This window comes from Lactuca saligna, chromosome 1 (genome assembly GCF_052625555.1).
Source record: "Lactuca saligna cultivar CGN05327 chromosome 1, ASM5262555v1, whole genome shotgun sequence".
Classification (NCBI taxonomy): Eukaryota; Viridiplantae; Streptophyta; class Magnoliopsida; order Asterales; family Asteraceae; genus Lactuca; species Lactuca saligna.
Genome location: NC_136417.1, coordinates 49503266 through 49529854, shown reverse-complemented (window position 1 = coordinate 49529854; position 26589 = coordinate 49503266). Strand labels below are relative to the sequence as shown.

The window sequence follows — 26589 nt, the reverse complement described above, 5'->3', positions numbered from 1 at the left end:
TGGATTCACGTAAAGTTTGCCACTTTACGTGATGGATGAGTGGTAGGAGGCTAGATCTATGTCTTGGAGCAGTTGCATGGCCTGGAATGATTCGGAATGTATTCAGATCGGTGGTACTCGGCGAGTCACATGAGTGGACTCGACGAGTTGGATAAAGATGGCCTGGAACTCGGCGAGTTGTATGAACAACTCGGCGAGTAGGTTGAAGATAGCCGTAGACTCGGCGAGTCTGTTCTTGGACTCGACGAGTCTTGACGAAGAGTCCCAAATATTTCCTGGTTGAGTCGAGAATCGGTGAGTCAAGGGATGACTCGGTGAGTTGGGTGTGAGTGGACTCAGAGTGGTGGGACTCGGCGAGTCTCGTGGTGACTCGACGAGTTGAGTTGCAATATGGGGAAGTTCTGATTATGGGAACTCGACGAGTCACAGGGTTGACTCGGCGAGTAGAGTCAGTCAAGGGTTGACCTAGACTGAGGACTTTGATTTCGACCAAGGGTTGGCCGTTAAGTTTTAGGGTTTGGACAGCGATGTGGCCTTTGGGCCAGGAGAGAGGTAAAATAGTCTTTTACCCATAAGAGGGTGTTATGAGAGGATTTATTCTAGCCTCGAGAGTTATATTCATGAGAGTATTTGCCTTACGTGTTAGGCGGTGGCGAGTTCGAGATTCAAGTGCGGGGATATCTGCTTTCTGCTTGCCAGGTGAGTCTTCTCACTATACTTTACCTTGACTAGGTAACCAGAGTTATGTGATTAGAGTATTTGTATGCTATATGTGCGTGATGTGTTGTACTGCATTATTTCTATGTGATTTATGCTGTGCATGTTTATAGAGTTGGAACCGGAAGGTTCCCAGAGTTAGAACCTGAGGGTTCACAGAGTTTGGGTGCACGGACCCATAGAGTTATAGCCTCGAGTGGCTAATATGCGTTATGTGTGGTATTTTGGGGAACTCACTAAGCTTCGTGCTTACAGTGTTTTGTGTGATGTTTTTCAGGTTTCTTTCAGTATCACGGGACGGCACCGGCTTGATTGTACACACCATAGCAAGAGTCATATTTTGGAGGATCCTGGTTTTCTATGCGAGTGAAAAATGGAGTCATGTTTTGTAAATCAACTATGAATGACATTTTAAATAAGTGTTCTAAGAATAAAATGATTATTTCAAATGAAAATTTTGTCTTGAAATTTACGGCGTTACAAGTTGGTATCAGAGCCTTGGTTTGAGGGATTCGGATGCGCCTTCGGGCAAATCTGGACTCAAACTGAGGGAGTGCGAAAAGTTTTTAAAGAAATAATTTTCTAAAAGTGAATAAGAGTTCAAAGAGAAAGCAAGAAGGAGCAGTGTGTACAATCAGCCAGAGCCCGAACGGTGATTTCCCAAAATACCCTTATTTTTGTGTTATGAGATATGTATGATGCACTTTATGAGATATTATTGCATGCTAGAGACAGGCTAGGTATTTCATATGTTAGGCTAGAGTGGCCTGATTTGTGATGCCTTAGCCTAGGACTCATTGTTATATGTGTTATGTTTTATGTATGTGATGAGTGAGAGTATCCAGTTAGAACCCATGAGGGGTAGAGTTACAGAGTTCGGTGGTACTTTCGAGGATGAGCTGAGAAGGTGGAGTTATCACAGAGAGGGAGTCCTATGTATCCTTCGATGCTCGAATGCTGCTTGCTTTGTGCTTTGTGGAACTCTCGATGATGGGAGTCAGCTACCAAGTGAATATGATGATATTCAGGAGATAGATGGCTGGCATCATTAGGAGCTCTTCAGCAGCTGATAGCAAAGAATTGGGAGGACGACGGAAGAGCCTAGGGAATAAACCTATCCAGATGAGTGCGCTTGTAGAATAGAGAACTTCGCTGGGGAGCGAGCACGCGTGATGAGATTGGTGAAGGAGCAGGTCGAGCAGCTATTTAGAAACTCTGGGATGGTCCGTGTGGAAAGTATGGGTAGATGTGGCAGGTAGTATGGGCCCGTACTACTGAAAGCAGAGGACCCATACTTGATACAGGGAGTATTCTGAAGGTTCTAAAGGGCAGATTGAGGAGTGATGTTATGGTTCGGGTACCATACATCAGGGCAGATTGAGGAGTGATGTTATGGTTCGGGTACCATACATCAGAGCAGATTGAGGAGCAATGTTATGGTTTGTGTACCATACATCGGAGCGGATCAAGGAGTGATGTCATGGTTCGGGTACCATACATCAGGGCAGATTGAGGAGTGATGTTATGGTTCGGGTACCATACATCAGAGCAGATTGAGGAGCGATGTTATGGTTTGTGTACCATACATCGGAGTGGATCAAGGAGTGATGTTATGGTTCGGGTACCATACATCCGGGCAGATTGAGGAGTGATGTTATGGTTCGGGTACCATACATCAGAGTAGATTGAGGAGCGATGTCATGGTTTGCGTACCATACATCAGAGAGGATCGAGGAGCGATGTTATGGTTCGGGTACCATACATCAGGGCGGATCGAGGAGTGATGTTATGGTTCGGGTACCATACATCAGGGCAGATTGAGGAGTGATGTTATGGTTTGGGTACCATACATCAGAGCAGATTGAGGAGTGATGTTATGGTCCGGGTACCATACATCGGAGCGAATTGGGGAGTGATGTCATGGTTAGGGTACCATACATCGGGGCATATTGAGAAGAGATGTCGTGGAAGGAGCACCATGGTTCGTAGTGAATGATGTTTGTGGTTCTCCGGTTATTCGGTCACGAGTAAGTTCGAAGAGGCGTCCCTTGAGAGGGAGATCAAGAGTCCCTCAGAGTATTCTAGTAAGGAGTCAGTGGAAGGGAGAATTTCGATATGAGTTGAGTGACCAGTCGATAAAGGAGATGTCACCTCCTATGATCGGGGAGGTACTAATTATGTAAGTGTGAGAATATGAGAAGCATGATGTTTTGGTTTTGGGTTTAGGGGTAAACCCTGCAGGTCGTCATTGATGATGATTTCCCCCCCAGAGTATCAGGTAACATGTGTGCCGCGAGGCAGTGATCTATCATGAGCAGATAGTCAGTTGGGACTAAGATAGTCGAGGGCCACGCTATACCTAATTGAGTATAGTCGGGTGTATGGTAGTGGTATCAGTGGGGAGTTCAGTCGAGTTTAGTGGTGCAGAGAGTTTTCTATCCATGGGGTGTTGTATATGGGAGTGGGTCCTTGTTCGTGGGGTGATCCCAGTGTTGGAGCGTTGGTTGATGAGTTGAGGTGAGGGGTACGGTGATTTTATGGTTCAGTCTATGAGCCAGGGATGTTATTGAGCAGTTGTTTTGTTGGTACTAGATTGGTAAGATATTCGGAACGACTAGAGGCAGACGTGACGAGAAGTTCTTGAGGAGTTCATCAGAGGTTCAGAGTATATGAAGTCGATTCATTCCGTAAGGAGGATTATCGGGCGTTGTGTAGCACTTTCCGGGGGCAGGTGCGATTTTGCTGGAGAATATAGTTATGGAATAGTTGTGTGCTATTTGGTGACGGTTTGAACCCTAAGTGGGGGAGAACCGGGTGCCATATGTAAGAAAGCAAAGATTTGTCAGGAGCAGTTATAAGTGGAGTATAGAGATATGCGGTAAGAAATCATGAGATCAGAGATGTCGCTGAACGAGGAAAAGGGGTCGGAGTGAGTTAATGCGGGAAGTACTTGTTTGAGAAGGATGAATGTCTCCACGACAGGTGTTTATTAGTCAGGAACCTGGTATTGGTCAGTGTTGGGGCAAGTAGATAAAGAATGATTGGGCAGCCAACTCCCGGGTCGGTATGCGTATCCTTGTTTGGGTTTTGAGTGGCAGGAAAAAGGGTTTCGGAGGACTATCAGCGTATTTCGTAGCGTTAGCGTTTCTTCGTATTGCAGTTGGGAAATTGAATACACCGAAGTTGCAACTTGGGAAAAATGAAGATCTAGTTATGGGGTTCAGAGGGAATGTATTATTGCATCTATATGGTGCTTGGGGCAGGAAACCTGTGGTTGTGGCAGGATCTTGTGATGATCGGTGGGGGTGTTCCGAGGTATCCGGGTATTGATATCTTTATTTCGAAGTTATTCGTGAATCTTGAGTTGCGACGACTTGTGGTATATCAGGTATCTATGGAACTGGTGATAGCCCTTCGAGTATGGGCATCCAGGGAGATTACTTGGGAGAGTGGATCTTCGCAAGGGTGGGCATCTGTTATGACAATTGCCTCCAGAGTCTGTGATGAATATTCGAGACGAGTATGGGTAGCCGCCTATGATAGTCTGTGGAGCACGAGCTAGTGGAGTCAGGGGGTGTTGTGATACTGCGGGGAGCCGTAGTACTCACTAGTTAGAGGGTGTTGTGATACTGCGGGGAGCCGTAGTACTCACTAGTCAGAGGGTGTTGTGATACTGCGGAGAGCCGTAGTACTCACTAGTCAGAGGGTGTTGTGATACTGCGGGGAGCCGTAGTACTCACTAGTCAGAGGGTGTTGTGATACCGCGGGGAGTCGTAGTGCTCACTAGATGGCAAGAGAGTGTGATGATGGAATGTTCTCCGATCAGTGTATGATGTGGAAGAGTTTTGGGCTTGAGTAACCCTAGTATTGAGTTTTTGGAGCCTGGATGTTGGACCGAGGGCGAGACTAGGGTCCCCGTCTCCGTCGGGGAATGTGGTGAGATGGCAAGGGATATGCGCAGCAGAAACCAGAGATCAGAGTGGAGACGATCCTCGGTTGGATTGTACTTTCTTGCATAAGGAAAAGAGAATTTCGTGACTTGCGTGTCACGGGGCCGGGATAGTGGTCACGGGGAGGAAGTTAGTGGGATATTTGGATCATGATTTGGGTGACCTTTGGAGGCTCAGCTGTGGAGTCAAAAGCTGGCCTGGTGCTCAGTCTCGAAGAGGGATGTGTGAGGAGCTAGAGCTTATCCTGATGATGTCGGAGGACACCTCAGAGAGAGTGAACGATTCAGATGCTCAAAGACATGCTTCGGGCATGTGTATTACATTTCGGAGGGTGTTACGGCACGTATTTATTCTTGGTTGAGTTATCCTATTTCAACAGCCATCATTAGTGCATTGGTATGCCACCCTCTGTGCTGTTGTATGGGAGGAAGTGTTGGATCCTCATTTACTGGGGAAAGTGTGGATTCGCGGAAGTGAAAGTTGTAGTGAGAATGGATGATTTGGAGTATGGTGGTCGAACACTGTGTCTGTGACAGTGGTATGGAATGACATCATGATGGGATGTCTGCTGAGAACGCAGAAGGATTCCGCGGGTGTAGAGCCAAGAGTCTCAGGATGGACGCAGGGATAGAGTCTGGGACTCCCAACTTGATTTTAATCAAGGGCTGTGTGCGTAGTGTTGGTTTCTCATGGGAATGTTAGAGATGTCATCAGTGCGACGGGTTCTCCTAACCCGAGAGTGCGAAGGTTGGTGCTGCTTGGGTGCTTGATTGCAAGAAGAGGACTCATGAGAGTTGCTCTGGGATTGAAAAGTGGGCCTTTCTGTCGTCACGGATTGGATAGAATGGGATTCGGATCGGGGACCCGATGGTTCATGGCTTCTAACCCTTATGGGTCGAGTGATTGTTGAGATTTGGGTCAGTGATGTTTCATGGGTAATTCTCGAATCGTTGAGTGTGGTTATTAGAGGGTGCATCCGATGCCCGGTTCGAGACAATGGTCAGGACACCGTAAGGAAAGGGAAAGTGTATTCGAGTTTCGATGGGTATGCCTTGTGAGATCTGGTCCGGTTAAGGCCAGGTGGCACGTTGTGCGAGTAATTCTAGAGTTGAGTTGCTGTAGGCTTCGAGGGCGAAGCCTAATTTAAGTGGGGGAGAATTGTAACATCCCGAAATATCAAGAGTAGAGCTGAAGGGCTAAAAGAGTAATTTGGGAAAGAGCGACTCGGCGAGTCCATGTGTGGACTCGGCGAGTAGAGTCGCGACTTGGTCGCGTGTTAAGTGGCCGACTCGGCGAGTCAGTGTATTGGACTCGGCGAGTAGGCGCTGAGTGGAGAAAACCCTAATTCCCGGGGTTGAGCCTTATATAATGATCATTATGTCTTCCTCCCAGCCTCTTTATCACCCCTTGAGCCCCAGAAAACCCTAAATCGCGGAGAAGCACCATTGTTGAGTGGATTGGAGCTTGGAGAAGTAATGGTTGAAGGAATTTTGGGAAGATTGAAGGCTTGGAGCAAGGGGCTTTGCTTGGATTCGAATTGCATTGCAGTTGGGGCATCACTTAGAGGTAATATCTCGTTTTGACCTGTTGATTATGTTGTTTCTTCATTTTGGGGTTTGTGAGAAATTGTCTATGGATGAAATGGGAAGTCTAGAGGTTAGATCTGAGGTTGCTACCTCAGATCTGGAAGGGAGAAGAATCAGAGAGCATGAAAGTCCCTGTGTTGGAGTGTTTAGTGAAGCTTGCATGTCCCAAACCCTAGCCCCAATGTGCAAACGGCTTAGATCTCTTTGGATTCACGTAAAGTTTGCCACTTTACGTGATGGATGAGTGGTAGGAGGCTAGATCTATGTCTTGGAGCAGTTGCATGGCCTGGAATGATTCGGAATGTATTCAGATCGGTGGTACTCGGCGAGTCACATGAGTGGACTCGACGAGTTGGATAAAGATGGCCTGGAACTCGGCGAGTTGTATGAACAACTCGGCGAGTAGGTTGAAGATAGCCGTAGACTCGGCGATTCTGTTCTTGGACTCGACGAGTCTTGACGAAGAGTCCCAAATATTTCCTGGTTGAGTCGAGAATCGGTGAGTCAAGGGATGACTCGGTGAGTTGGGTGTGAGTGGACTCAGAGTGGTGGGACTCGGCGAGTCTCGTGGTGACTCGACGAGTTGAGTTGCAATATGGGGAAGTTCTGATTATGGGAACTCGACGAGTCACAGGGTTGACTCGGCGAGTAGAGTCAGTCAAGGGTTGACCTAGACTGAGGACTTTGATTTCGACCAAGGGTTGGCCGTTAAGTTTTAGGGTTTGGACAGCGATGTGGCCTTTGGGCCAGGAGAGAGGTAAAATAGTCTTTTACCCATAAGAGGGTGTTATGAGAGGATTTATTCTATCCTCGAGAGTTATATTCATGAGAGTATTTGCCTTACGTGTTAGGCGGTGGCGAGTTCGAGATTCAAGTGCGGGGATATCTGCTTTCTGCTTGCCAGGTGAGTCTTCTCACTATACTTTACCTTGAGTAGGTAACCAGGGTTATGTGATTAGAGTATTTGTATGCTATATGTGCGTGATGTGTTGTACTGCATTATTTCTATGTGATTTATGCTGTGCATGTTTATAGAGTTGGAACCGGAAGGTTCCCAGAGTTAGAACCTGAGGGTTCACAGAGTTTGGGTGCACGGACCCATAGAGTTATAGCCTCGAGTGGCTAATATGCGTTATGTGTAGTATTTTGGGGAACTCACTAAGCTTCGTGCTTACAGTGTTTTGTGTGATGTTTTTCAGGTTTCTTTCAGTATCACGGGACGGCACCGGCTTGATTGTACACACCATAGCAAGAGTCATATTTTGGAGGATCCTGGTTTTCTATGCGAGTGAAAAATGGAGTCATGTTTTATAAATCAACTATGAATGACATTTTAAATAAGTGTTCTAAGAATAAAATGATTATTTCAAATGAAAATTTTGTCTTGAAATTTACGGCGTTACACCTGCCATGAGCTTCGGGCTAAGGTTGCCCAGAAGGACGAGTGAATGTCCTACCATTCAAAAAGGCCTAGTCGCGTAAACCAAACCCACATACTTCCTACCGAGCTACAAGAGCTGTCAGGTCAAACCTGTCGAACTACTCAACAATGAAATTGAAGAACCAAGTTTCTCACCCTGAAAAGCTCTCGTCTTATTCTTCAAATTAGAAAGACAAATTGCTCACAATTCCATCGATTTCAGAGGCCCCGACAACATCTCTAATAGAAACCTTTACTATCTGCCTCGCCTTGACGAATAGGCCAACCAACCTCAAGAAACGAGGTACCCTTCAGGAATTGGACCTGAGATCTGAATATCACCAGTCACGAGTATTGAAGAAGGATATCCGAGAACAATCCTCCAATTTCTTTGCAGACGCTGAAAGTTTGTAGTGATAACCCTCGGATAGGACCAAACCACTCGTTGGAGTCATGAACGTAATAAATAGGATATACCCTTCTTGCTAGGATCAGTTCATCATCGTCATTATAAATGACTTACTTATCTACCCTCGTAGTAAGAAGGAAACCAAGGAGAGCAGCTACAACAAACCACGGAAGAAATACGATCAGAGAAGTATTACCCCAAGTTCTCTAGATACGAGTTTTGGAATTGAGGAGTTCAATTCGCAAGACACATCGTTACCAAGGTGGAAATTCATAAGGACCCTTTCAATTGATCAAAACCGTTGGGAAACAGTCAGCACCGAAGGCGTTAGCAGAAATACGCCAAAATTTTGGGTCTCGCTGATCTACCGGCTTAGTTCCTTTGGAACTTCTCGAAAAATACGGACCCCTCCCAACTTTGACCCTAAAGGGAGCAACCCTTGACAGGAAGAGAAGCAAGAGGAAGAAACCTTTAGAACGCCGGTATAACCGACCAAATTCCTCTAGAAACACTCACTCTGGGAAGGCTTAGTACGCTTCGGAAAGCATGGAAAGCCAATATCCCAAATAATTGTGTCTTCCGAAATTCTTGTCAGAATCAGCCATGTAACTCACTACTTCAATCTACTCCTGCGAACTTGGTAAAGTACACCCTACCCAACACGTCCCAAAATTTACAGGAAGTATCTATCCGACGAGACTCTTGCAATTCCCCTCGACGAGATCGAGTTCCACAAGAGCCTTACCTTCTTAGAAGAACCATGGTGACCATGGATCGAGGTCAAGCGGATGAAACAATGCCACTTCCCATTAGTGAAAGTTCGTTGGAATACTAACCAAGGACCTAGAGTCACATGGGAGCGCGAGAATTAGTTGATTAGGAAGTATCCTCACTTCTCGGCTTGATTATTCGTGCCTACTCCTTGCCTAAATTCAAATTTCGGGACGAAATTCCCTCTAACGGGGGGATGATGTGAAAACCGTCAAATTTCGGTCAAGTCAAAGTCAACTAAAGTCAACAAGTCAAACCGTTTGACTCAATTTGCCCGTGAGTACTAGAATTTACACTATGAAACTTCTACATAACTTCTATTCTAATGAGAAATCATAAAGCAAAAAGTGCGAACATCTAGATCTCCTTAACCTAAAACTGTAGTACGTGGCGAGCCAAACCGATAAAACAATGATGCATACTCATCGGGAGTGTGTAAGATCCTTAAACAAGGCTTAACAGGGTTCACGAACCATGCATTGCGATGCCGGACACTTACAACTATCCCACATGGAACCTCTCTCAATCGTTTTCACTCTATCTCTCTCTATGTCAAACCTCTCCCAAATCTCTCCAAGTATGCGAAATCTCTCTCAAATATCTCTCTGTATTAGAAATCTCTCCAAGAATGTCAAATCTCTCCCAAATCCCTCTAAGTATGTGAAATCTCTCTCAAATATCTCTTTGTATGAGAAATCTCTCCAAGAATGTCAAATCTCTTCCAAATCTCTCCAAGTATGTGAAATCTCTCTCAAATATCTCTCTGTATGAGAAATCTCTCCAAGAATATCAAATCTCTCCCAAATCTCTCCAAGTATGTGAAAACTCTCGCAAATATCTCTTTGTATGAGAAATCTCTCCAAGAATGTCAAATCTCTCCCAAATCCCTCCAAGTGTGAGAAATCTCTCCCAAATCTCTCTCAAAAGTTTCCCATAACTTTTTGGAATCATTCGGGTCATTCCGACCGTTAACCGGGTCAAAAACGGCTCAAAACGGGGCGAAAACGAGAAAAATAGGCTTTAGGAACCGAAACCAAGAAGAGAGGCTTCTTAGGCGAGGACCGAGCCTCTATTGGCTGTGGCACGCGAGGACCGAGCCTCTGTTGGCTGTGGCACGCGAGGACCGAGCCTCTGTTGGCTAAGACACGCGAGGACCGAGCCTCGGTCTCTATCGCTTCTCCACTTTCTGTCTCTACCCGCCTCTCGGTCTCTACTCCGCCTCTCTGTCTCTTCTCTTCTCTCGGTCTCTACTCCTTCTCTCCTCTCTGTAACTTCGCGCCCCTCTGTTCTCTCCTCTCCCCTCTCGATTCCTTCCCTCTCTCTTCTCCCCTCTCGGTTTCTACCCTCCCTCCTCTCGGTTTCAGCATCAGAAGGCCGAACCTCGGCCAAAATTCGGAAATTTGTCACTTTTAGCCCATTTTGGATATTTTTAACATTTTAAGCCCGTTTTTCGTGATTTTAAAGCGGGATTTTCTCCAGAAATTATATTTTAACATAATAAACTCTAAATATTCATAATTTAAACATATTTTGATGAAAATCATTATATAAATAATAAAAATCAAATGGGTGAATTATTAAAGGTGGAGTGTTGACTTTGCCTTATCCAATGTCACAAGCAACCACCCCACACCCGCTCTTTGACTAACCACACCTCCCCACCTTACCTAGGTCACTTCAATGTCCCTTACACTCAATTTACACTCATTCCCACATTCTTAGAGCTGGAACCAACATCCTCTCTCCTCATTTCTCTCATTTGCCCTCATTTTACTAAGTATCAAACACCACTATTCTCTCAAACTCTTTCTCCACCAAACTCGAGATTCAAGGCTGATTATCAAGTGTTCTTCCACATTTGGTAAGCATAATTCATCCTCCTTATGATTATTTCACTTCATTCTACTCAAATCATGAATATCTTACACAAACTCCATCATATTAGCGTTAGAGCTTCGAATCTTCAAGTGATTCTTCAAGTGTTCTTGGGTTGAACACTTCTATTCTTCAACAATTATCTACTGAAATCACTCAAGGTGAGTTCATACCCCTACATTTTCATGTTTTCTCAAGTTTTCAGGGGGGGGGGGGGGGAATACAAGTTAAAACACTAAGAACATAACTAAAATTTTCTAACAGCCTTCATCAGAAAAGTTCAACTCCATTCACGGACTATTTTGGGCATCTTAAACATTTTTGTTTTCAAAACTGTACAAGGTGCAAATAGTTCAAGTTTTTAGCTTTAAAATGACTACTTGCACATCTCCATACTATGTTTCTACAATTTATGGTGATTTTTACAAAACTGCCTATCATTTCAAACAACAATCCGGACCAGTCTGTGATTATGGACTTATTCACCCAAGTTGGAGGTCATTAAAAATCGTGATAAAAATTATGAGTAAACTAGACACATTTTGTGAACTCTCAGAGTTTACGGATCTAGTTTTCAACTTCGTATGATTTTTCTATGATTTTTCCAAACCAGGGCAGAATGGCTAAATTTAGCCAACAGCATGTAAATATCATAACACTTTGTAATATGTTGAGCAAAGTGTATAATCATAAGTTCTAATTATTGAATGTGTTTCTTTGTTAGTTTATCATCATGAACTGAAATTAAGTCATTCATAATAAATATTATTCATTCATTTTAGAACACGTATATTTAACTATAAAAAGTATAGTTTGATAAATTCATAACACTAATACATTTCTATAAAAGAGTTCATACATATTACATACATTTTAGATAAACTATAATAGGTATAGTTTATGAGACATCACTCAACACACTCGTACAAGAAGGGTACATTCATACAAGAAATATCTATATTCACACACATTTCACGTAAACTTGTTGACCTATATTGTGAGACTCTCTCTCTCTCTCTCTCTCCCCGTACGTCCGAGTGCGGGATATAATTCCTGGTAGTTATAATCAGAATCTATTTGAGGGAAAACGTGATACTTGTATATAGATCTATATTGGGTTTGACACCCCACACCTTGCTGCTAGCTACAGTTGGACCTGCAGGTCTACGGGTGACAAATGTCATTTTATTTTTCGCGACACCTGAGAACGTCGTGGCAGGTTCACATAGTCATAGTATGATTATAGCGACTCACATAGGAATATAACAATCCATAAGTTTACGGGATTTTATTTTTAAAACCTAAATGAGTTTTATGTCGATTTAAAATCACTTTTTATCTCTATGAGTACAGATATTACTGTACACTTTTGGTTTTGGTAGTTACGACTACACATCATTTGAAACCACATTTATACTTTTAAGTATGGTCAATACTTGTTATTTCTCGGTCCTCTAATTTAGGACTACATACATATAAAGTATTAACGAACATGAGAACATACAGAAATTTCATTTAATTCAAACGTGTCCATGTCCATTTAAGTACATAACATTTTCTATTAATAAGAAAGGTTACTTATACATTTTGGTCTTCAGTCATAAGACTACATTACGCAGATCTTAAAGAAAATATCGGATTTTCTGGATACATATTCTAACGCTTTTACAAGGAAAACGATTTACCTTTCCAACGAAATCTCTTATGAACTCACCAACCTTTGTGTTGACACTTTTCAAAACTACTTGTATTCTCAGGAATTCAGTGAAAACAGGAAACCAACAACGTTTTGAGGATGGGACGATAAATCGTCAAACAGTTCATTTTGTATTATAATGTAATTGATGTGAATCATGTAAACATGTGCTTTGATGTAACGTTTTCAATTATATTTGTGTTGGTTGTATTTACTTTGAGCACTATTATACTCATTGTTATGATACTCTACATGAAGTCCTCCACCCCCGGACGTTTCCGCCATCCTTGGTTTGGGGGTGTGACACTAATTTTCTATTAGTCATAAATCATACATAGATATTTTTTCTTAATATTAAACAAAGTATTTGATTTTACAACTGATTGGTCAATTTCGATTAGAGGACATAAACAATAAATAAAGCTTAAAAAAAATGATATAATGGATTATTTATTTTATTTTAATTTGATAAGAGATCGGGTCAAATTTTTGGAAGAGATAAGATTTCAAATGTAATCAGATTAAAATTTAATATTATTTTATTCATGATTAGTTGTACTTTATGCTTAGAGAGTTGAACGTCTTAAAAAAATAATATTATTTTATTGGATCTATTTATAGAAATAGTAGGATTTCTTTTATAAGTTATATATATATATATATATATATATATATATATATATATATATATATATATATATATATATATATATATATAGAGAGAGAGAGAGAGAGAGATGATTTGGTATTGTATTTTTTTTACTGATGTAATTAAAAAATAAAAAATATTAAACTAAATAATAAAACGAGAAAAGAAAACAATATTAAGGATAAATCAATCATTTCAATTCCTTTTAAGTTTTAGAGGGACCACAACCGCAATAAAATTTCTATTTTGGATCCGTGGTGCAACTCGAAAACATTTTGGAACCAAACATTTGATTTTTGATATACTATCATTATATCGTCCTATTATCGTTTTAATAATGTGTTAGTATTGTGTCATTATCAGTTTAATCTCGTGTTGTTATCGGTTTAATTTCCTGTTATTACCGTTTTGAATTTTCAACCCTTACACGACACAATACGACGTCATGTTTTTTTCTATAAACAACACGTACACGAATTCGAATTTTAATTTCGTCTTAATTTCGCTCTATGTCGTGTCGACTTTTGTCGCCCCTAGTCTTTTCATTGGATTCAGAAGAATATCATTCTAGAAAGAAACAGAAAATTTTTAATAGAAATTTGTATATAGATATTTGTTTTGAAAAATAAGTCATGGTCACGCATCAGTCAAAAGAAAAACAAATGATGCATGTGGAACAAAAAATGTTCTTATATTGTGGAGTATGGACCAGACTTAGATTAGATTCCTCATTCAACGAAAGAAAACGAAATTTCATAGAGTATGAGACCCGTTGGAAGAATATGATTAAAAAACGTAAATATACATGTCAAATTTTCAATAATGTCCATGTCCTAGCACAAAAAAAAAAAAATCCATGCACATATGTATGCGATGAATATTTAATAGTAAACACTTTGACCAAACAATAATTAATGGTTAGAAAAACAAATTACAAAAAGGAGATAGAAAAATTATATATCATTATATCTTTTATTCTTACTCATCTTCATTCTCATGTGGACATCATTAATTATTATTCTTAATTTTATATCTTAATTTTGACACTTGTCTTGATCTAGTGAGTAGAAAGATTGATAAGAACAAAAGTAGGAGAATATTTGATTTCTCAAAGTCGATTTAAAGCTTAGAAAAGAGAAAAACGAATGACGTATGTTTTCGATTTCTTGTAATGACTACTTCTTCTTTATTTCAATTATTGATGTCTAACTCAAGACATTCGAAAAAGATTTTTGATGATGCAAACCCTTGTGGTTGTGGATGTCCTTTTTGGATTTGGCATTTAGAATGGAGGATCATCCAAAAAAAAAAAAAAAAAAAAAAAAAAATTCAGGGTTTGTTCGAACAGATGGGTAAGTGGAATCGAAAGTATTATCATTTCCATCTCCTATATATCTATCTTGTTGATTATCTAAATAAGTTCTTGCTTTTAAAGGAACCGAACAAAAAAAGTCCTTTCTGGAAATGATGAAGGTAAAGGAACCGACTCAACTGAAGCGAGGATATCAATTTTGTGAAATGATTATAATGTTTTATAAAGTGAAGACAAATAAGGAATTTGCACAATTGAGAATGAATTTCTGAATCCACAAATTCCTTCTCGGTATCAATACAAGAGATCGAACAAAAACGCTGTTTGTTTCTCTTCTCGAATCCCTAAATCGTTATATAAAAGACTATTCTGATCTATTTATTCCATGTCATTAAATATAATATCATATTATTTGCCAACTAATTGTATACCTAATGAATCTAGTTGCCTCTACTGAGAATTGAATAAAAATGTAAGTCCGTTGGGGTTTTTTCAGATATAAATGCTAATTCATTGAGTTTTTTTTTTTTTAACAAACAAAACATGATTGAGTTTTTTGAACGCTTTTGAAACTCCATTGATTTTACAAATCATTTTTCCGATATTTAATTTCACGTAATAAACCATATCATCTGTTTCTCTTTGTTGACTTGTTTAGTCGGTTGGCCCTAACGAGAACTAAACAAAAGTGTAAGTTAATTGGGTTTTTTTAGACAAAATGTTAAGTTCGTTAAGTTTTCATTAACAAACAAAACATAATTGAGGTTTTTTGAACGGTTTGGAAACTTGATTGGCCTTGTAGATCATGGTTTTTCAACTAGCCAACTCGTTTGACTTCAAGTTTAAACTCTGTAAAACAACCACAAATACTATTGAGATATCATTTTATCAAAAATCCTGCCTTTCATAAGCTTATTTGATCCAAAACACTATGAGTTGCAGAAAATCCAAAGTCCAAGTAGTTGTTAAGACAACTGTATTCAAACATTTTCGTTGCATTGCATTAAAACCTGAATTATCAACCCAATAAAATCTTTAGCAAAGCATTCCAACCGAAGAAATATCAATATCTCACCAATGACCACTTTGTCTCCGAATGGAAGAATCAACAAAGCAAAAAATGATCATAAGATTCCACCTAATTGACAAAGCGAAGACAAAGAATCGAATCCACTTCCACTCATCTTTTATTCAAATTAACTATAGTTGGCAATTGATCCAACATAGTTATCCATATCAGTATATTAACTTTTGTGGGAACCAACTATTCCGGCTAGTAGTATTTTCTCACACACTTTAGATGTTTATATCGTTTAAGTGTCAAATAAACCATTTATGAATTCTAAAGCATCTTATGTCGAAATCGATTAATTTAATCACCTCGTTTATATGAAGTTATTAAGAAAACAGAAAAGTGACAATTGAGGTCTCATTGACATATATTGACGTTCATCAAATTTCAGCGCCACGTGAACCCTTGATGGAATACGATGGCCTTGTGACTGGTGAGCAACCAAATGTTGACTTGGACCACCATTAATTCCGGAGTCAATAATAAAACACAATATATATTTTTTATATAACATAAGTTATTTATATTTGAACTTTTTGTTACCAACCACGTTGATTCAGTTGTTTTACAAAATCCAGCTATTAATCTAATATAAAATAAAAGAATACAGCAAAAAAGTGCTCGTATCTTTCATTTCCAAAAGTAAAATACCATCGAACAAATAGAGAATATTGAAAAGTTAACTTCTCGAACCTTTTTATTGTCCTAAACATTTAGGAATTAATATATATGATCAATAGTGTTGCACATAAACGTTATACTCAACAGTCGCATCACCATTGCTGATATTGAAAGAATGAGTCTTTGCAAGAGCATACCCACGTGCAAACCGGAAAAGTCCACTCCCGCCAACAATCGGAAGCTCTCTCACTGGCGACAACACCGAATTCCTCCCTAATATACTCAGAGTGCTACCATTATACTTTCCTTCAATAAAAACATAATTCATAACCATTAAAAACCCAACTTGATTCAAGTCAGCAGATGCATAGATCCCCTGAGCTCTTCCCACAATCTTGGAAGTTGTTTCGGGACCCACTGTCAAAGGGTCGTCAATCATGACCACAACACCAAACCCAGTGTGGGAGGTGTTGGTTATGGAGGACTGGGCCACCCGCAATGCGGTGGGGTGATCGCCACCGACTATGTCTTGGAAGTAAAAGTGGAGGTGGCTTAGTTTTTGTTTCTTCAAACCGAGTGATTTTGGTGACAAGTTTCTTGAAAATTTATGGGATTCTCCATGTAGGAGAAATGAGAATAGGAGAATGGTAAGAATGGTAGACTTGTGTTGTGAGAGAGTTTGTGCCATTGTGGAGAGAGAGAGATGCGAAGAATGGTGACAACGTTTTTCTTCTTATAAACAAGAAAATGTGTGCACTTATGGGAAAGTTGTATTTTATTGTAAGTTGGTTGATTTATTATATTATGTTATATAATTTATTTATTGTTTAATTTCCATGTGTAGCTGTTCACATGATTTATATTTTGGCTTGAATATAAATATTGTACCCATAATCTACTAGAAACAAAAACTTGTAATAATTATTTGTTACTTTACTATTATGACATGTTTTGCCTTTGAACTACTTTTAATATAGAATTTTATGAATGTAAACAAATCAATAATTTTTTTGTTAAAAAGCACTTGTACGAAAGGGAAATCTTGTTTGAAACTTAATGAACATCCACGATTGCACATAAATGTGGAAGGGGCATTATTATAGTGTATGATTTGCTTTGTTGTGTGTTGAGAAAACTTTCCAATTTTTGAGTTGTTTGATAAAAAATCTATTCATTATAAGTAACGGATTCACTGATGGAATTTAGGCGACAGAAAAAATTGACCGTAATAAAACCAAATGACCAAGGATCCACCACAAAGCACAAATATCTCATGGATTGGTTTTAGCGATGTTTGTGATTAGCAACGACTTGCCACATACTTTTAGCGATGGAAAGTCGTTCCTATTCCGTCGAAGTTAACATGCTTTAAAAAACAATAAGAATTATAGAAAATCCAGAATTTTTTTAATTAATAGAGAAAAATATAATCTAGCATATTAAATACGATACCTTCTCTTCTCTTCTTTTCGAAATTTCAAAGAAAATAACTTGCATTATAGTTGGTATTCAATAAACATTTTGTTAGAAATTTGGGATTTTATAGCACTTGAAATACTGAGAATCGTGATTATTACTTTCAAATCGAAGTATTTCTGTGGTGCTACCGAAACCCTCAATTGGATAAGACTTGGAAATGGAAAAACAAAAATAGGGAATGAGATGCTATGATTTTCGTCAGTACCAAATTTATGACCAAAAATGGTTAAGTATCTTTCTCATCAAAAAAATATCACAAAACAATTTTATGTCCTATCACAAGCAGTTTGTAACAGTAAAACACTGTCACAAAATTGGGTATTCTTATAAGGATTAAAACAAAGTAAAAAAACGGGTTTATTTTCAAGAATTTATGTTTATTTTCAAGATAAGACCTAACCAGGGGCTCTATCCCTTGGACCTCGCCAAGGGCTGCCGCATCTTGGATCTCACTTTGTTCTTCAAGTTTTATAAGCTTTCTGATAAGAAAAAGTGTAATACTTCGTGTTTGTATTGCAAAACCCATCTCATATCTATTATTTTACTTAATTTTTCTTGATTCGTGTTTTGGAAGAGAAATAGAAGAAGAATTTTGTGTTTATTCTCATATTTGTGTTCAGATCTACTTTATTGTTCTAAAAATCGTCTCATATCTGTTTTCTCTCTCTAGAAAGCATCTTAGATCCGTTTTCTCTCTTTAGAATTCTTATCAGATCTACTTTCACTCTTTTCAAGTTCAGATTCTTGTTGAAAATCCAATAGATTATTTGTTGTTTGACTCCATTTTAGATCTTGGATTAAAGGTTACTAAACCGATCTATGGTGTTAACAAAGTCACTATTTGGCATATTCTTGGTCAATCTACATTAAAGGATGCTACTGAGTTGTATAATCTTTTTGTTGATAAGAAAATATTTGAATACTCATGTGTTGATATGGGTGAGTTACAAAAGAATGAGAAAATAGTAGAGCAATTTCGTATTATCCATAGACACTTAGATCGAGAGAATAAACAACATATTTTGAAGATTAAAATAGTTGAAAAGAAAAAGGAAGATGTTCTTGATGCTCTTGGCGTTCTTGGTGAAGTTCATAATATTCTTTATGTTTTTGAAGAAAATGTGACTCCAGATGCTTTTGTTAAAGGGGAGTTAGATGTTCATAAAAAGTTTTGTGTTTCTGAAGTCATTAACTCCGAATCTGGTGTTTCAAATAGTGAATCGCAAATCAAGTCTTCTGAAATAGTGAAAACAAAGGTATTTTGTTCTATTGGAACTACAACAGATAATTTTTCATGTTCTGATGATATTTTTAAAGGAATGGTTCCTTATAGAAAGTCAATAATTCAAGATGTTTAGATTTACCAAACTCCAAAAGTTTGTGTACCAAAGGCTTGTGATGTTCAGATTCTAAAATGTAATGAACATGTTCAGATCCGAAAATCATATTTGAAGCCTCATGAAAAGAAAGAAAGAAAGAAAGAAAGAAAGAAGAAGAAGAAGAAGAAGAAGAAGAAGAAGAAGATGATGATGATGATGATGATGATGAAGAGTAAACTGAAGAACGTTTGGATGCCTAGTGTACAAGTCTCTCAAGTATGTGAAAAAGTTTAGAAAGTTGAAGTCAGGCATGTTCAAAGAAACTTCAGTTCTTATTTTTCTTCAATAAAGATGTTAGAAGTTGGAGAAAAGAAAAAAGAGTATTTGGATGGTTTCATGAAAATTTTGTTTTCCAACTAAAAACGGATATCGTTCTTAGAAAATGATCGTTTTTTCTTCAAAAAAGTGGGTATGCAAAAAGTCCTCATCAATCTTGAATCTTAAATGGGTCCCAAAGGTTTCATATTAGTTGAAAAAAAAGTTGTCGAAAATATAGTAAAAAGGGTGAAATTTTGTTGAATAAATCAGTTTTCATTGATTTTAATAGTTGGAAATGACAAAAAGCTGAAAAAGTTGAAAAAGTGGGTGAAAAGTGACTTTTTCTGCAAAAAGAGTGTTGCAATCTGACAATTTTGCAAAAGGGGGTGCAAGTTGTCACCCTTTTCTGAAATAAGGGTAAGATTCGGAAGTTTTGGTTTTACTAGGGTCTGATTAAGAATTATTGACTAAAAGAAGTTAGTTTCGGAACTTTGGGTGAAATCTGCCATTTCTTTAAAACACCAAGGGTTGATTTCAGAATTTGTTAGAAACTCTATTGAGTTACGGAAGTCTCTCAAATTGGACTCGTATTGGACGTCAACATTCGCAAACAGAAATCGGAATCGGAAGAAACGAAATCGGAAGAACATGATATCGGAATTAATCGCAAACCAGGAATTGCTTTTGGAATTCTATTCAGTAATCAAAATCGGAATTTGATGATCCCTATATTTAGAAATCAATTTTCGAAATCGGTCCTTCAAAATCTTGATCGGAATTTATTAGAAGCCGAAATTGATTTCTTAACTTGAATTCAGAATCTACTGTTCCTATTCCGAGCATTCGGAACCATTCGGAATCGGAATTCAGTGGCACACATCGGAATCGGAAGTTCAAAGCCGTTCGGAATCGGAGTTTCAAGCGTCAAAGCTTTCGGAATCGGTATTGCAAAACCTGCATTCGGAGTTAAATAGGTCCTGGTTTCAGAAATTGATATCAGCATCTCAATCGGAAGGGCATCATCGTATCATTGGCAATCGGATGTCTTTGGATCGCTTTCGGAATTGATTTTGACTTTTTTTAAGTCAACAAATGTGTTTTTCCCGTTCCCGTGAAGAAGACGCTTGGACTTTCATTTACCGCCCTTAATCTTTCCACAAATGACGGTTTCTACCCCACTTCACACAATTCTTTGCATTTTCTTGGGTTTTTTTTATCAATTTTACCCCCTTCTTACCAAAATATTTTCATTTCTTATCCTTTTCTTTTGTTTAAAATTTAAAATCGAAAAATTCAAAATAATTTTTGTTATTTTTCCAATTTTAATTTTTGAAAATCGCGAATATTCAAAAAGAATTTATTTCATCAAATCTGACAGGTTTTGAAGATCTACTTTGGCAAACTCGCTCCTTATGACAGAGCAGGTTATACGACTTACTCTATGAGATAGCGAAGATTGTTGCTGATTCTTCTTGACTTTTCGGATTCTCCCTATGGTATTTGTTGAAGATTCAAAGGGGAGTGTTGGTTATTCAAGGGGGAGTTTGCATTTGGAAGATGTTATTTGTTTCTCTCGCTTTGAAGACTCCATGTACCGACGAGTCTCACAAATTTAGGGGGAGAAATGCCAAGAAGATCGAATATTGTGATTTTAATCAGTTTCAACATGTAGGGGGAGATTGTTGAGTATTTTGAGATATTGAAATTGATTTGGAATTTTTGGTTATTTAGGGAAGCCTTTTTAGGGTTTTATATTTTTGGTAAATATTTTATGGTCTCTATAAATAAGCATTAGTTTAGCTTTTGATGTAAGCTTTTTCCTGATTACGGTTTTCTTTGTATGTTCATATTAATATCAATATACACAAAACCTTTGACATATTACTTGCATATTATGGTGATTGATTCATGATTGTTCTTTAGATTCCGCATTCATCATCTCGTCATTATTACCAACACACTTAAATACAACTAGTGAAATTATTCGCCAACACATTTGACTTGGATTCTCTTATCTTTGTTATAATATTTCTCTTTCTCATTAATATGAGTTGTTGACATAGAAAGCTATACTTGAAAAAAACAAGTAAGTTCTCTTATCTTTCCAAGGTTTAACTAATCCCAAATTTGATTTCTCTATGCATTTGACAAAGCCACGTCATTTAACAATGTCGTGAGACAGACAAAAATGTCTAATATACTTAATTTAAGTCTCATGTAACTTCTCATAATTTAGTAAAACCCATATAGTCCTAATCATATAACTACAATACAAATTACTCATTTGTATGTTTGTAATAACTAAAAGAATTTTGTTAAGTCTCTAGAAGGCCATTAATCCTCCATACATTGTATAATTTCATATAGATTTCGTCATTAATAAGATCAAAAAATAAATTAAACTTCCCATACTCTATTTCATCATTTCAACTCATTAATACTCTTATTTTGTTCATAAGAAGTCATTAGAAATAACCAAACCTTCATTGGACATCAATCACATGTGATTAGTGAATTACACGATCAGGTGGATTATGCCTAGGAATTGACTTGATCATATAACTGGCTAAACTTTCCATCTACGATCCAAAACTCAAATTCAGCCTATAACTTGTTCCTATCTTACTTTAACATTTGTAAAACGGTTTCTAATGGTTTATTGTGAATAAAAAACAATGAATAAGATTCTAAAACTAAATTACACTTCCATTAACTTGATTGAACTTCAAATTTTATCATCTTAAAAATCAATCAAAACATTTTTCATATAAAATCAAAGTGTGAATAATAGAAAGGGCTTACATCCATAACATCGTCGATCATAGTGTATCAAAGCTCATCATCAATAGGAGAAGTTAGATACTTGTTTTGAAAAAAAAAATCAACAATAGATAAACATATATTGGATGCCAATGCCCCCAAGAATGTCTAGATTTCCCAATCAAGCTAGCTCCTTACCCTTTGAACCTGAAGGACCTACAACTAAAGACACAAAATACCAATTGTAAGCCTACGGATTAGTGAGTATTCACAACATTCACCCATTATATGGATCATAAGCATATCACATCATACATAAAAACACAAAATATTAATCGCATATATTTGAAGACATAACATATGCTAGCATATTCACAACCACTGTGTGACTAGAACTTCCTTTCGAAAGGCTATTTTCTCAAAGCACTGATCATTTGATCACACTTCCCTCTGAGGGGATATTCATGATCATAAATACTACCACGACATGACTAGAACTTCCCTCCGAGAGGCTATTCATAGTTGTACACAACATAATCACATTACCCATATAAAGAGTAAGTTCATTAGAACTCACCTAAATGACTGATAAGACAATCCACACCACAAGCTAAATGGTACTTATACTACCTTCAACCACTACACAGTAAATAACCCTAATTTAAAAATTAATACTTAATACTTAACTTTCCTCTCTAAATGAGTCTTTATATTTCTAATCATCTTCTTAGGGCAAAAAACCATTTTGCCACTTAATCAATAATCTAAAGCATACTTTCACTAAAATTTGACTAAAAGTCAAACTAGTCAAAAGTTAACGATCAATGTCCACCGTGTCATGGCAAACCCCTGACAACGTTGTTGTCTAGCCACGACAAAACAATTGTGAGACTTCCCGTCCACTGCGTTGTGGTCAATCCTTAACTACATCGCGATTCGTTTGGCACAACAACACCTTCATTAAACTCTTATTCTGATAAGTCCAATCCTAAAACTTTCTAGAAGGATTTAGTACTCACCAATGGATCAAATTGTAACTTTATGGAAATGCATGTATCATACCATTCTAGGTTAAAAATAGTGAAAATGAGGTCAAAAATCCATCATGTGACCAAATGAAGAGTATACACATATCTTAGCACATATAATACTTATGGGACCTTAGAAAGTAATAAAGTTGCAAACTTTATTCTAACTTTTCTCTAAAACCCACAAAATCGGCAAAACTATCCTAAAATCCAAGCTCTAAAGAGAATTGATCAAAACGTTGAGCCTTGAGGAATTACAAAAGTCCAGAAGATGCTCAAAAGACTAGTTTATACTTGATTGTTGCTTGCTTGCCACACCAATACATCACTTCTTCCTTTAAGAATAAGATCGAAACAAATTGAGGCTTAAACGGCCAAGAGAAAGACCAGGGTTTAGTGCATGAGCTCCAAGGGTAAAGGAGGTTGAGGGTGGACAAAAACTAACCCTCACATCCTTTAAATAGGGCTCAAGGCCCAAAATCTAGGGTTTTATGCTCATTACAGCACAATTTTATGACCATTATATGACCATCATATCGTGTACACGTTGTAACACCACACCGTAGTATCCCAAATCCCTAAATCTAAGGCTTCATCTATGTTTCCTCACTTTATACTTATATCCCTTCTATTTTATTTGTTCATTATTTTCCTTAACTAAGAAAAATTTGGCACCCTAAGCTTACTATTCCCATCACTATCCTATTTCCAATAGATTTATCTTAGACAAAACTACAAAAATGGTCCTTGTGGTATGCATTTTTTCAGGAAAAATGTCTATACCTTAAAAAATGGATGGAACATCCTTTTCAGCAAGTTTGCTTGCGGTTTGGGTCTCTATTCAAACAAAAAAGACTATTATACCCTTCCTCCTTGTTTTTATGGATTTTTAAATATTTAATAAATATTAACAAGAAATGGGCCCATCGATTTCTTGTTCTCTCCTCTCTTTATCTCTCTCTCTCTCTATATATATATATATATGTATATTTTTGTGTGTGTGTGCGTGTGTGTGTGTCTGTATATATATATATATATATATATATATATATATATATATATATATATATATATATCTTTAACTTGAATATCGATAATGAATCAAGGGTTCCGACTTCTAACATTCGCTCTCCCATCTCTTGTTTCTTGGGAAATCAGATGATGTTCTTCAAACCTCATACAGTACCAAATACCATGGTCTTCCCTATCCATTCTCGTTTTTCCTCCCTTAAATCGAACGTTCCTCAATCTAAAAGATGATTACCAGATTCAAGTTGGTCTAATGAATTTCGGTACTTGAGTTTGGGGAAGAAAGAGGGAGGGAAATATGTATACCATGAGGGTAAGAATTCTAAGAGGGATGATATTTAGGTTCGTTGGGGGAGAGAGAGAGAGAGAGAGAGAGAGAGAGAGAGAGAGAGAGAGAGAGAAATATATATATATATATAGAGAGAGAGAGAGAGTATGTGGGCTATTTTTTCTATTTAGTTATAACAGTAACTTAAAAAATGTAAGAAAAATGAAAAATAAACATATTAAATGTATTTTAGCCATTTCATTCTTTAGATGGACAAAATATACAAGCAAACTTGTTGAAAAGGACCCTTCATGTAACAACCCAAAATTATGAGGTAAAAATTTCATTTTTAATACAACCAAAACATTAATTATCTTTAAGTCAACATTTGATGCCCTTTTTCCAAATATTCAAAAGTACTTTATAAGAAAACAGTTATCAGAGTACAATCCTAAAATAATCATAATGCGAAAACAAGGGTGGATGCGCTGCGATCAAGCCAAGCCATTTCCTTTCAAACCGGAAGTACCTGAAACCATAACCATAAAAACTGTAAGCACAAAACTTAGTGAGTTATCTAAATACCCCATACCATACATAATAATCACATAATGGGCCCCTTCCCTTCATCAGGCCTCGCCGACATCGGGTCCCGCCCGACATCAAGCCCCGTTCGGTATACAGATATGTCAGTCATCAGGCCCCGCCTGGAATCGAGCCCCACACATTACACATATAAACATATCAAAATATAATCATACTAACACATGTGATAACCACAAATACAACAGCATACAATACAGTCATCGAGCCCGACCTGGCATCGGGCGTTGCCTGGTAAGCATTACATCACATAACACATGCACGAGTCACACAAACATCTTGGATCCTAACATAATAAACCATGGATCGGAATTGGTGCATTCGACCTTCTAAAAATAGTGAGGAAACTCACCTCGATCTGCTGATAATCAAATGACTACTCGGGTCGCTGAGCCAGATAACCTCGCGCTAACTACCAATAAATACAAAACTTAATCAATAATTATCTCGAAACCTAAAATTTGAGGCCTACTCCATAAACCAACTTCCTAAAGGGTAAAAGACCATTTTACCCTTTTCTTACTTAGCCAAAAAGAAAGCCCAACCCAATTGGACAAAAAGCCCAAATTAGCAACCAAAAGCCCAATATGGCCCAACTTCCTAACTAGGCCTACAAACTCTAATGGGACCAATACCAAGAAAGCCCACGGCCTAACCATGGCCTAAAATCAGAAGCCTAATGGCCCAAAAAGGCCTAAAATAGTTGAACTGGAGAGTATGCCCTGCGTACTCAAGATGTACGCTTTGCATACTCAGCCTTGAAGCATGAAGTACAAGCGAATGATGCATAAATCCAACATTACGTTGAGCGTACTCCCATTTACGCACATCGTACTTGTTAGAAGTCCAAAAACCAACATTAAGCTCTTAATGGGTTAAGCCAATCTATCCAAAACATAGACTTATCCCGTAACTGACTAACCTCCACACAGGTGGATCCAATCCAAAATACAATTACAATAATCTTTTTCTATCATAAACACTGAAAAAACATCCTTCTGATCCTGAATCTTTCAACTAATAACCTGACATACAAATTCCTTAATCCATAACCATCTTAGGTAAAGATTTTGCATATATATATATATATATATATACACACACACACACACACCATCCACTCCCAATGTGAGTCTCGGCCAAAAGCCAACTCGATGCATATTTCAAAACCTGAGGTCCAATGATCTATAATTGCATTTCTCCTTAAATCTTCAGATTCATAACATCCATTCACTAAACTAGGATATAAGAATCCCCAAACCACCGATGAGACTACCAGTGTCACACTTTGTCCTGCCACCACATTTTTTTAGAGTCCAACTAAGAAGGAAACTCGAGCCTATGCACCATACTATGCCACTCCCTGATCACATAACCATACTACTAAAACCATAATCTAATTCCCTAACCCAAACAGTCTCTACCAGGTCCCACCTAAATTTTTATAATCACATGGGCCTCTCCCACGAGTCTCACCCAATCTATTCCAAGAAACGGGCCATGCCCAGGAGTCTCACCCCATCGAGAGCTATACAGGACCAACCACGCCTCAAACCCTAATGGTCCTCCTCCCATAACAGAGAGATGCTCTTCGACCCCGGTATCTGCTTTGTGCAAGGCACAAGCTGATCCTCCTTTATACTCACGATCACTCCAATGATGATCTGCATAAATCTATTGAATGCTACGATCCTATTACATACTTAT

The 26589-nt window shown here is 38.1% G+C and overlaps 1 protein-coding gene and 1 long non-coding RNA gene across 2 annotated transcripts in view; both read right to left on the bottom strand.

The window, feature by feature from the left end:
* LOC145035852 (uncharacterized) overlaps window positions 1–26589 on the bottom strand; it is a 285983-nt gene that overhangs the window by 102194 nt on the left and 157200 nt on the right. The window lies entirely within an intron of this gene.
* On the bottom strand, window positions 16048–16799 carry LOC144998092 (dirigent protein 21-like). The gene has a single exon (XM_078957916.1). It carries the CDS (start codon window positions 16764–16766, stop codon window positions 16191–16193), a length of 576 nt encoding a protein of 191 aa, XP_078814042.1. The 5' UTR covers window positions 16767–16799; the 3' UTR covers window positions 16048–16190.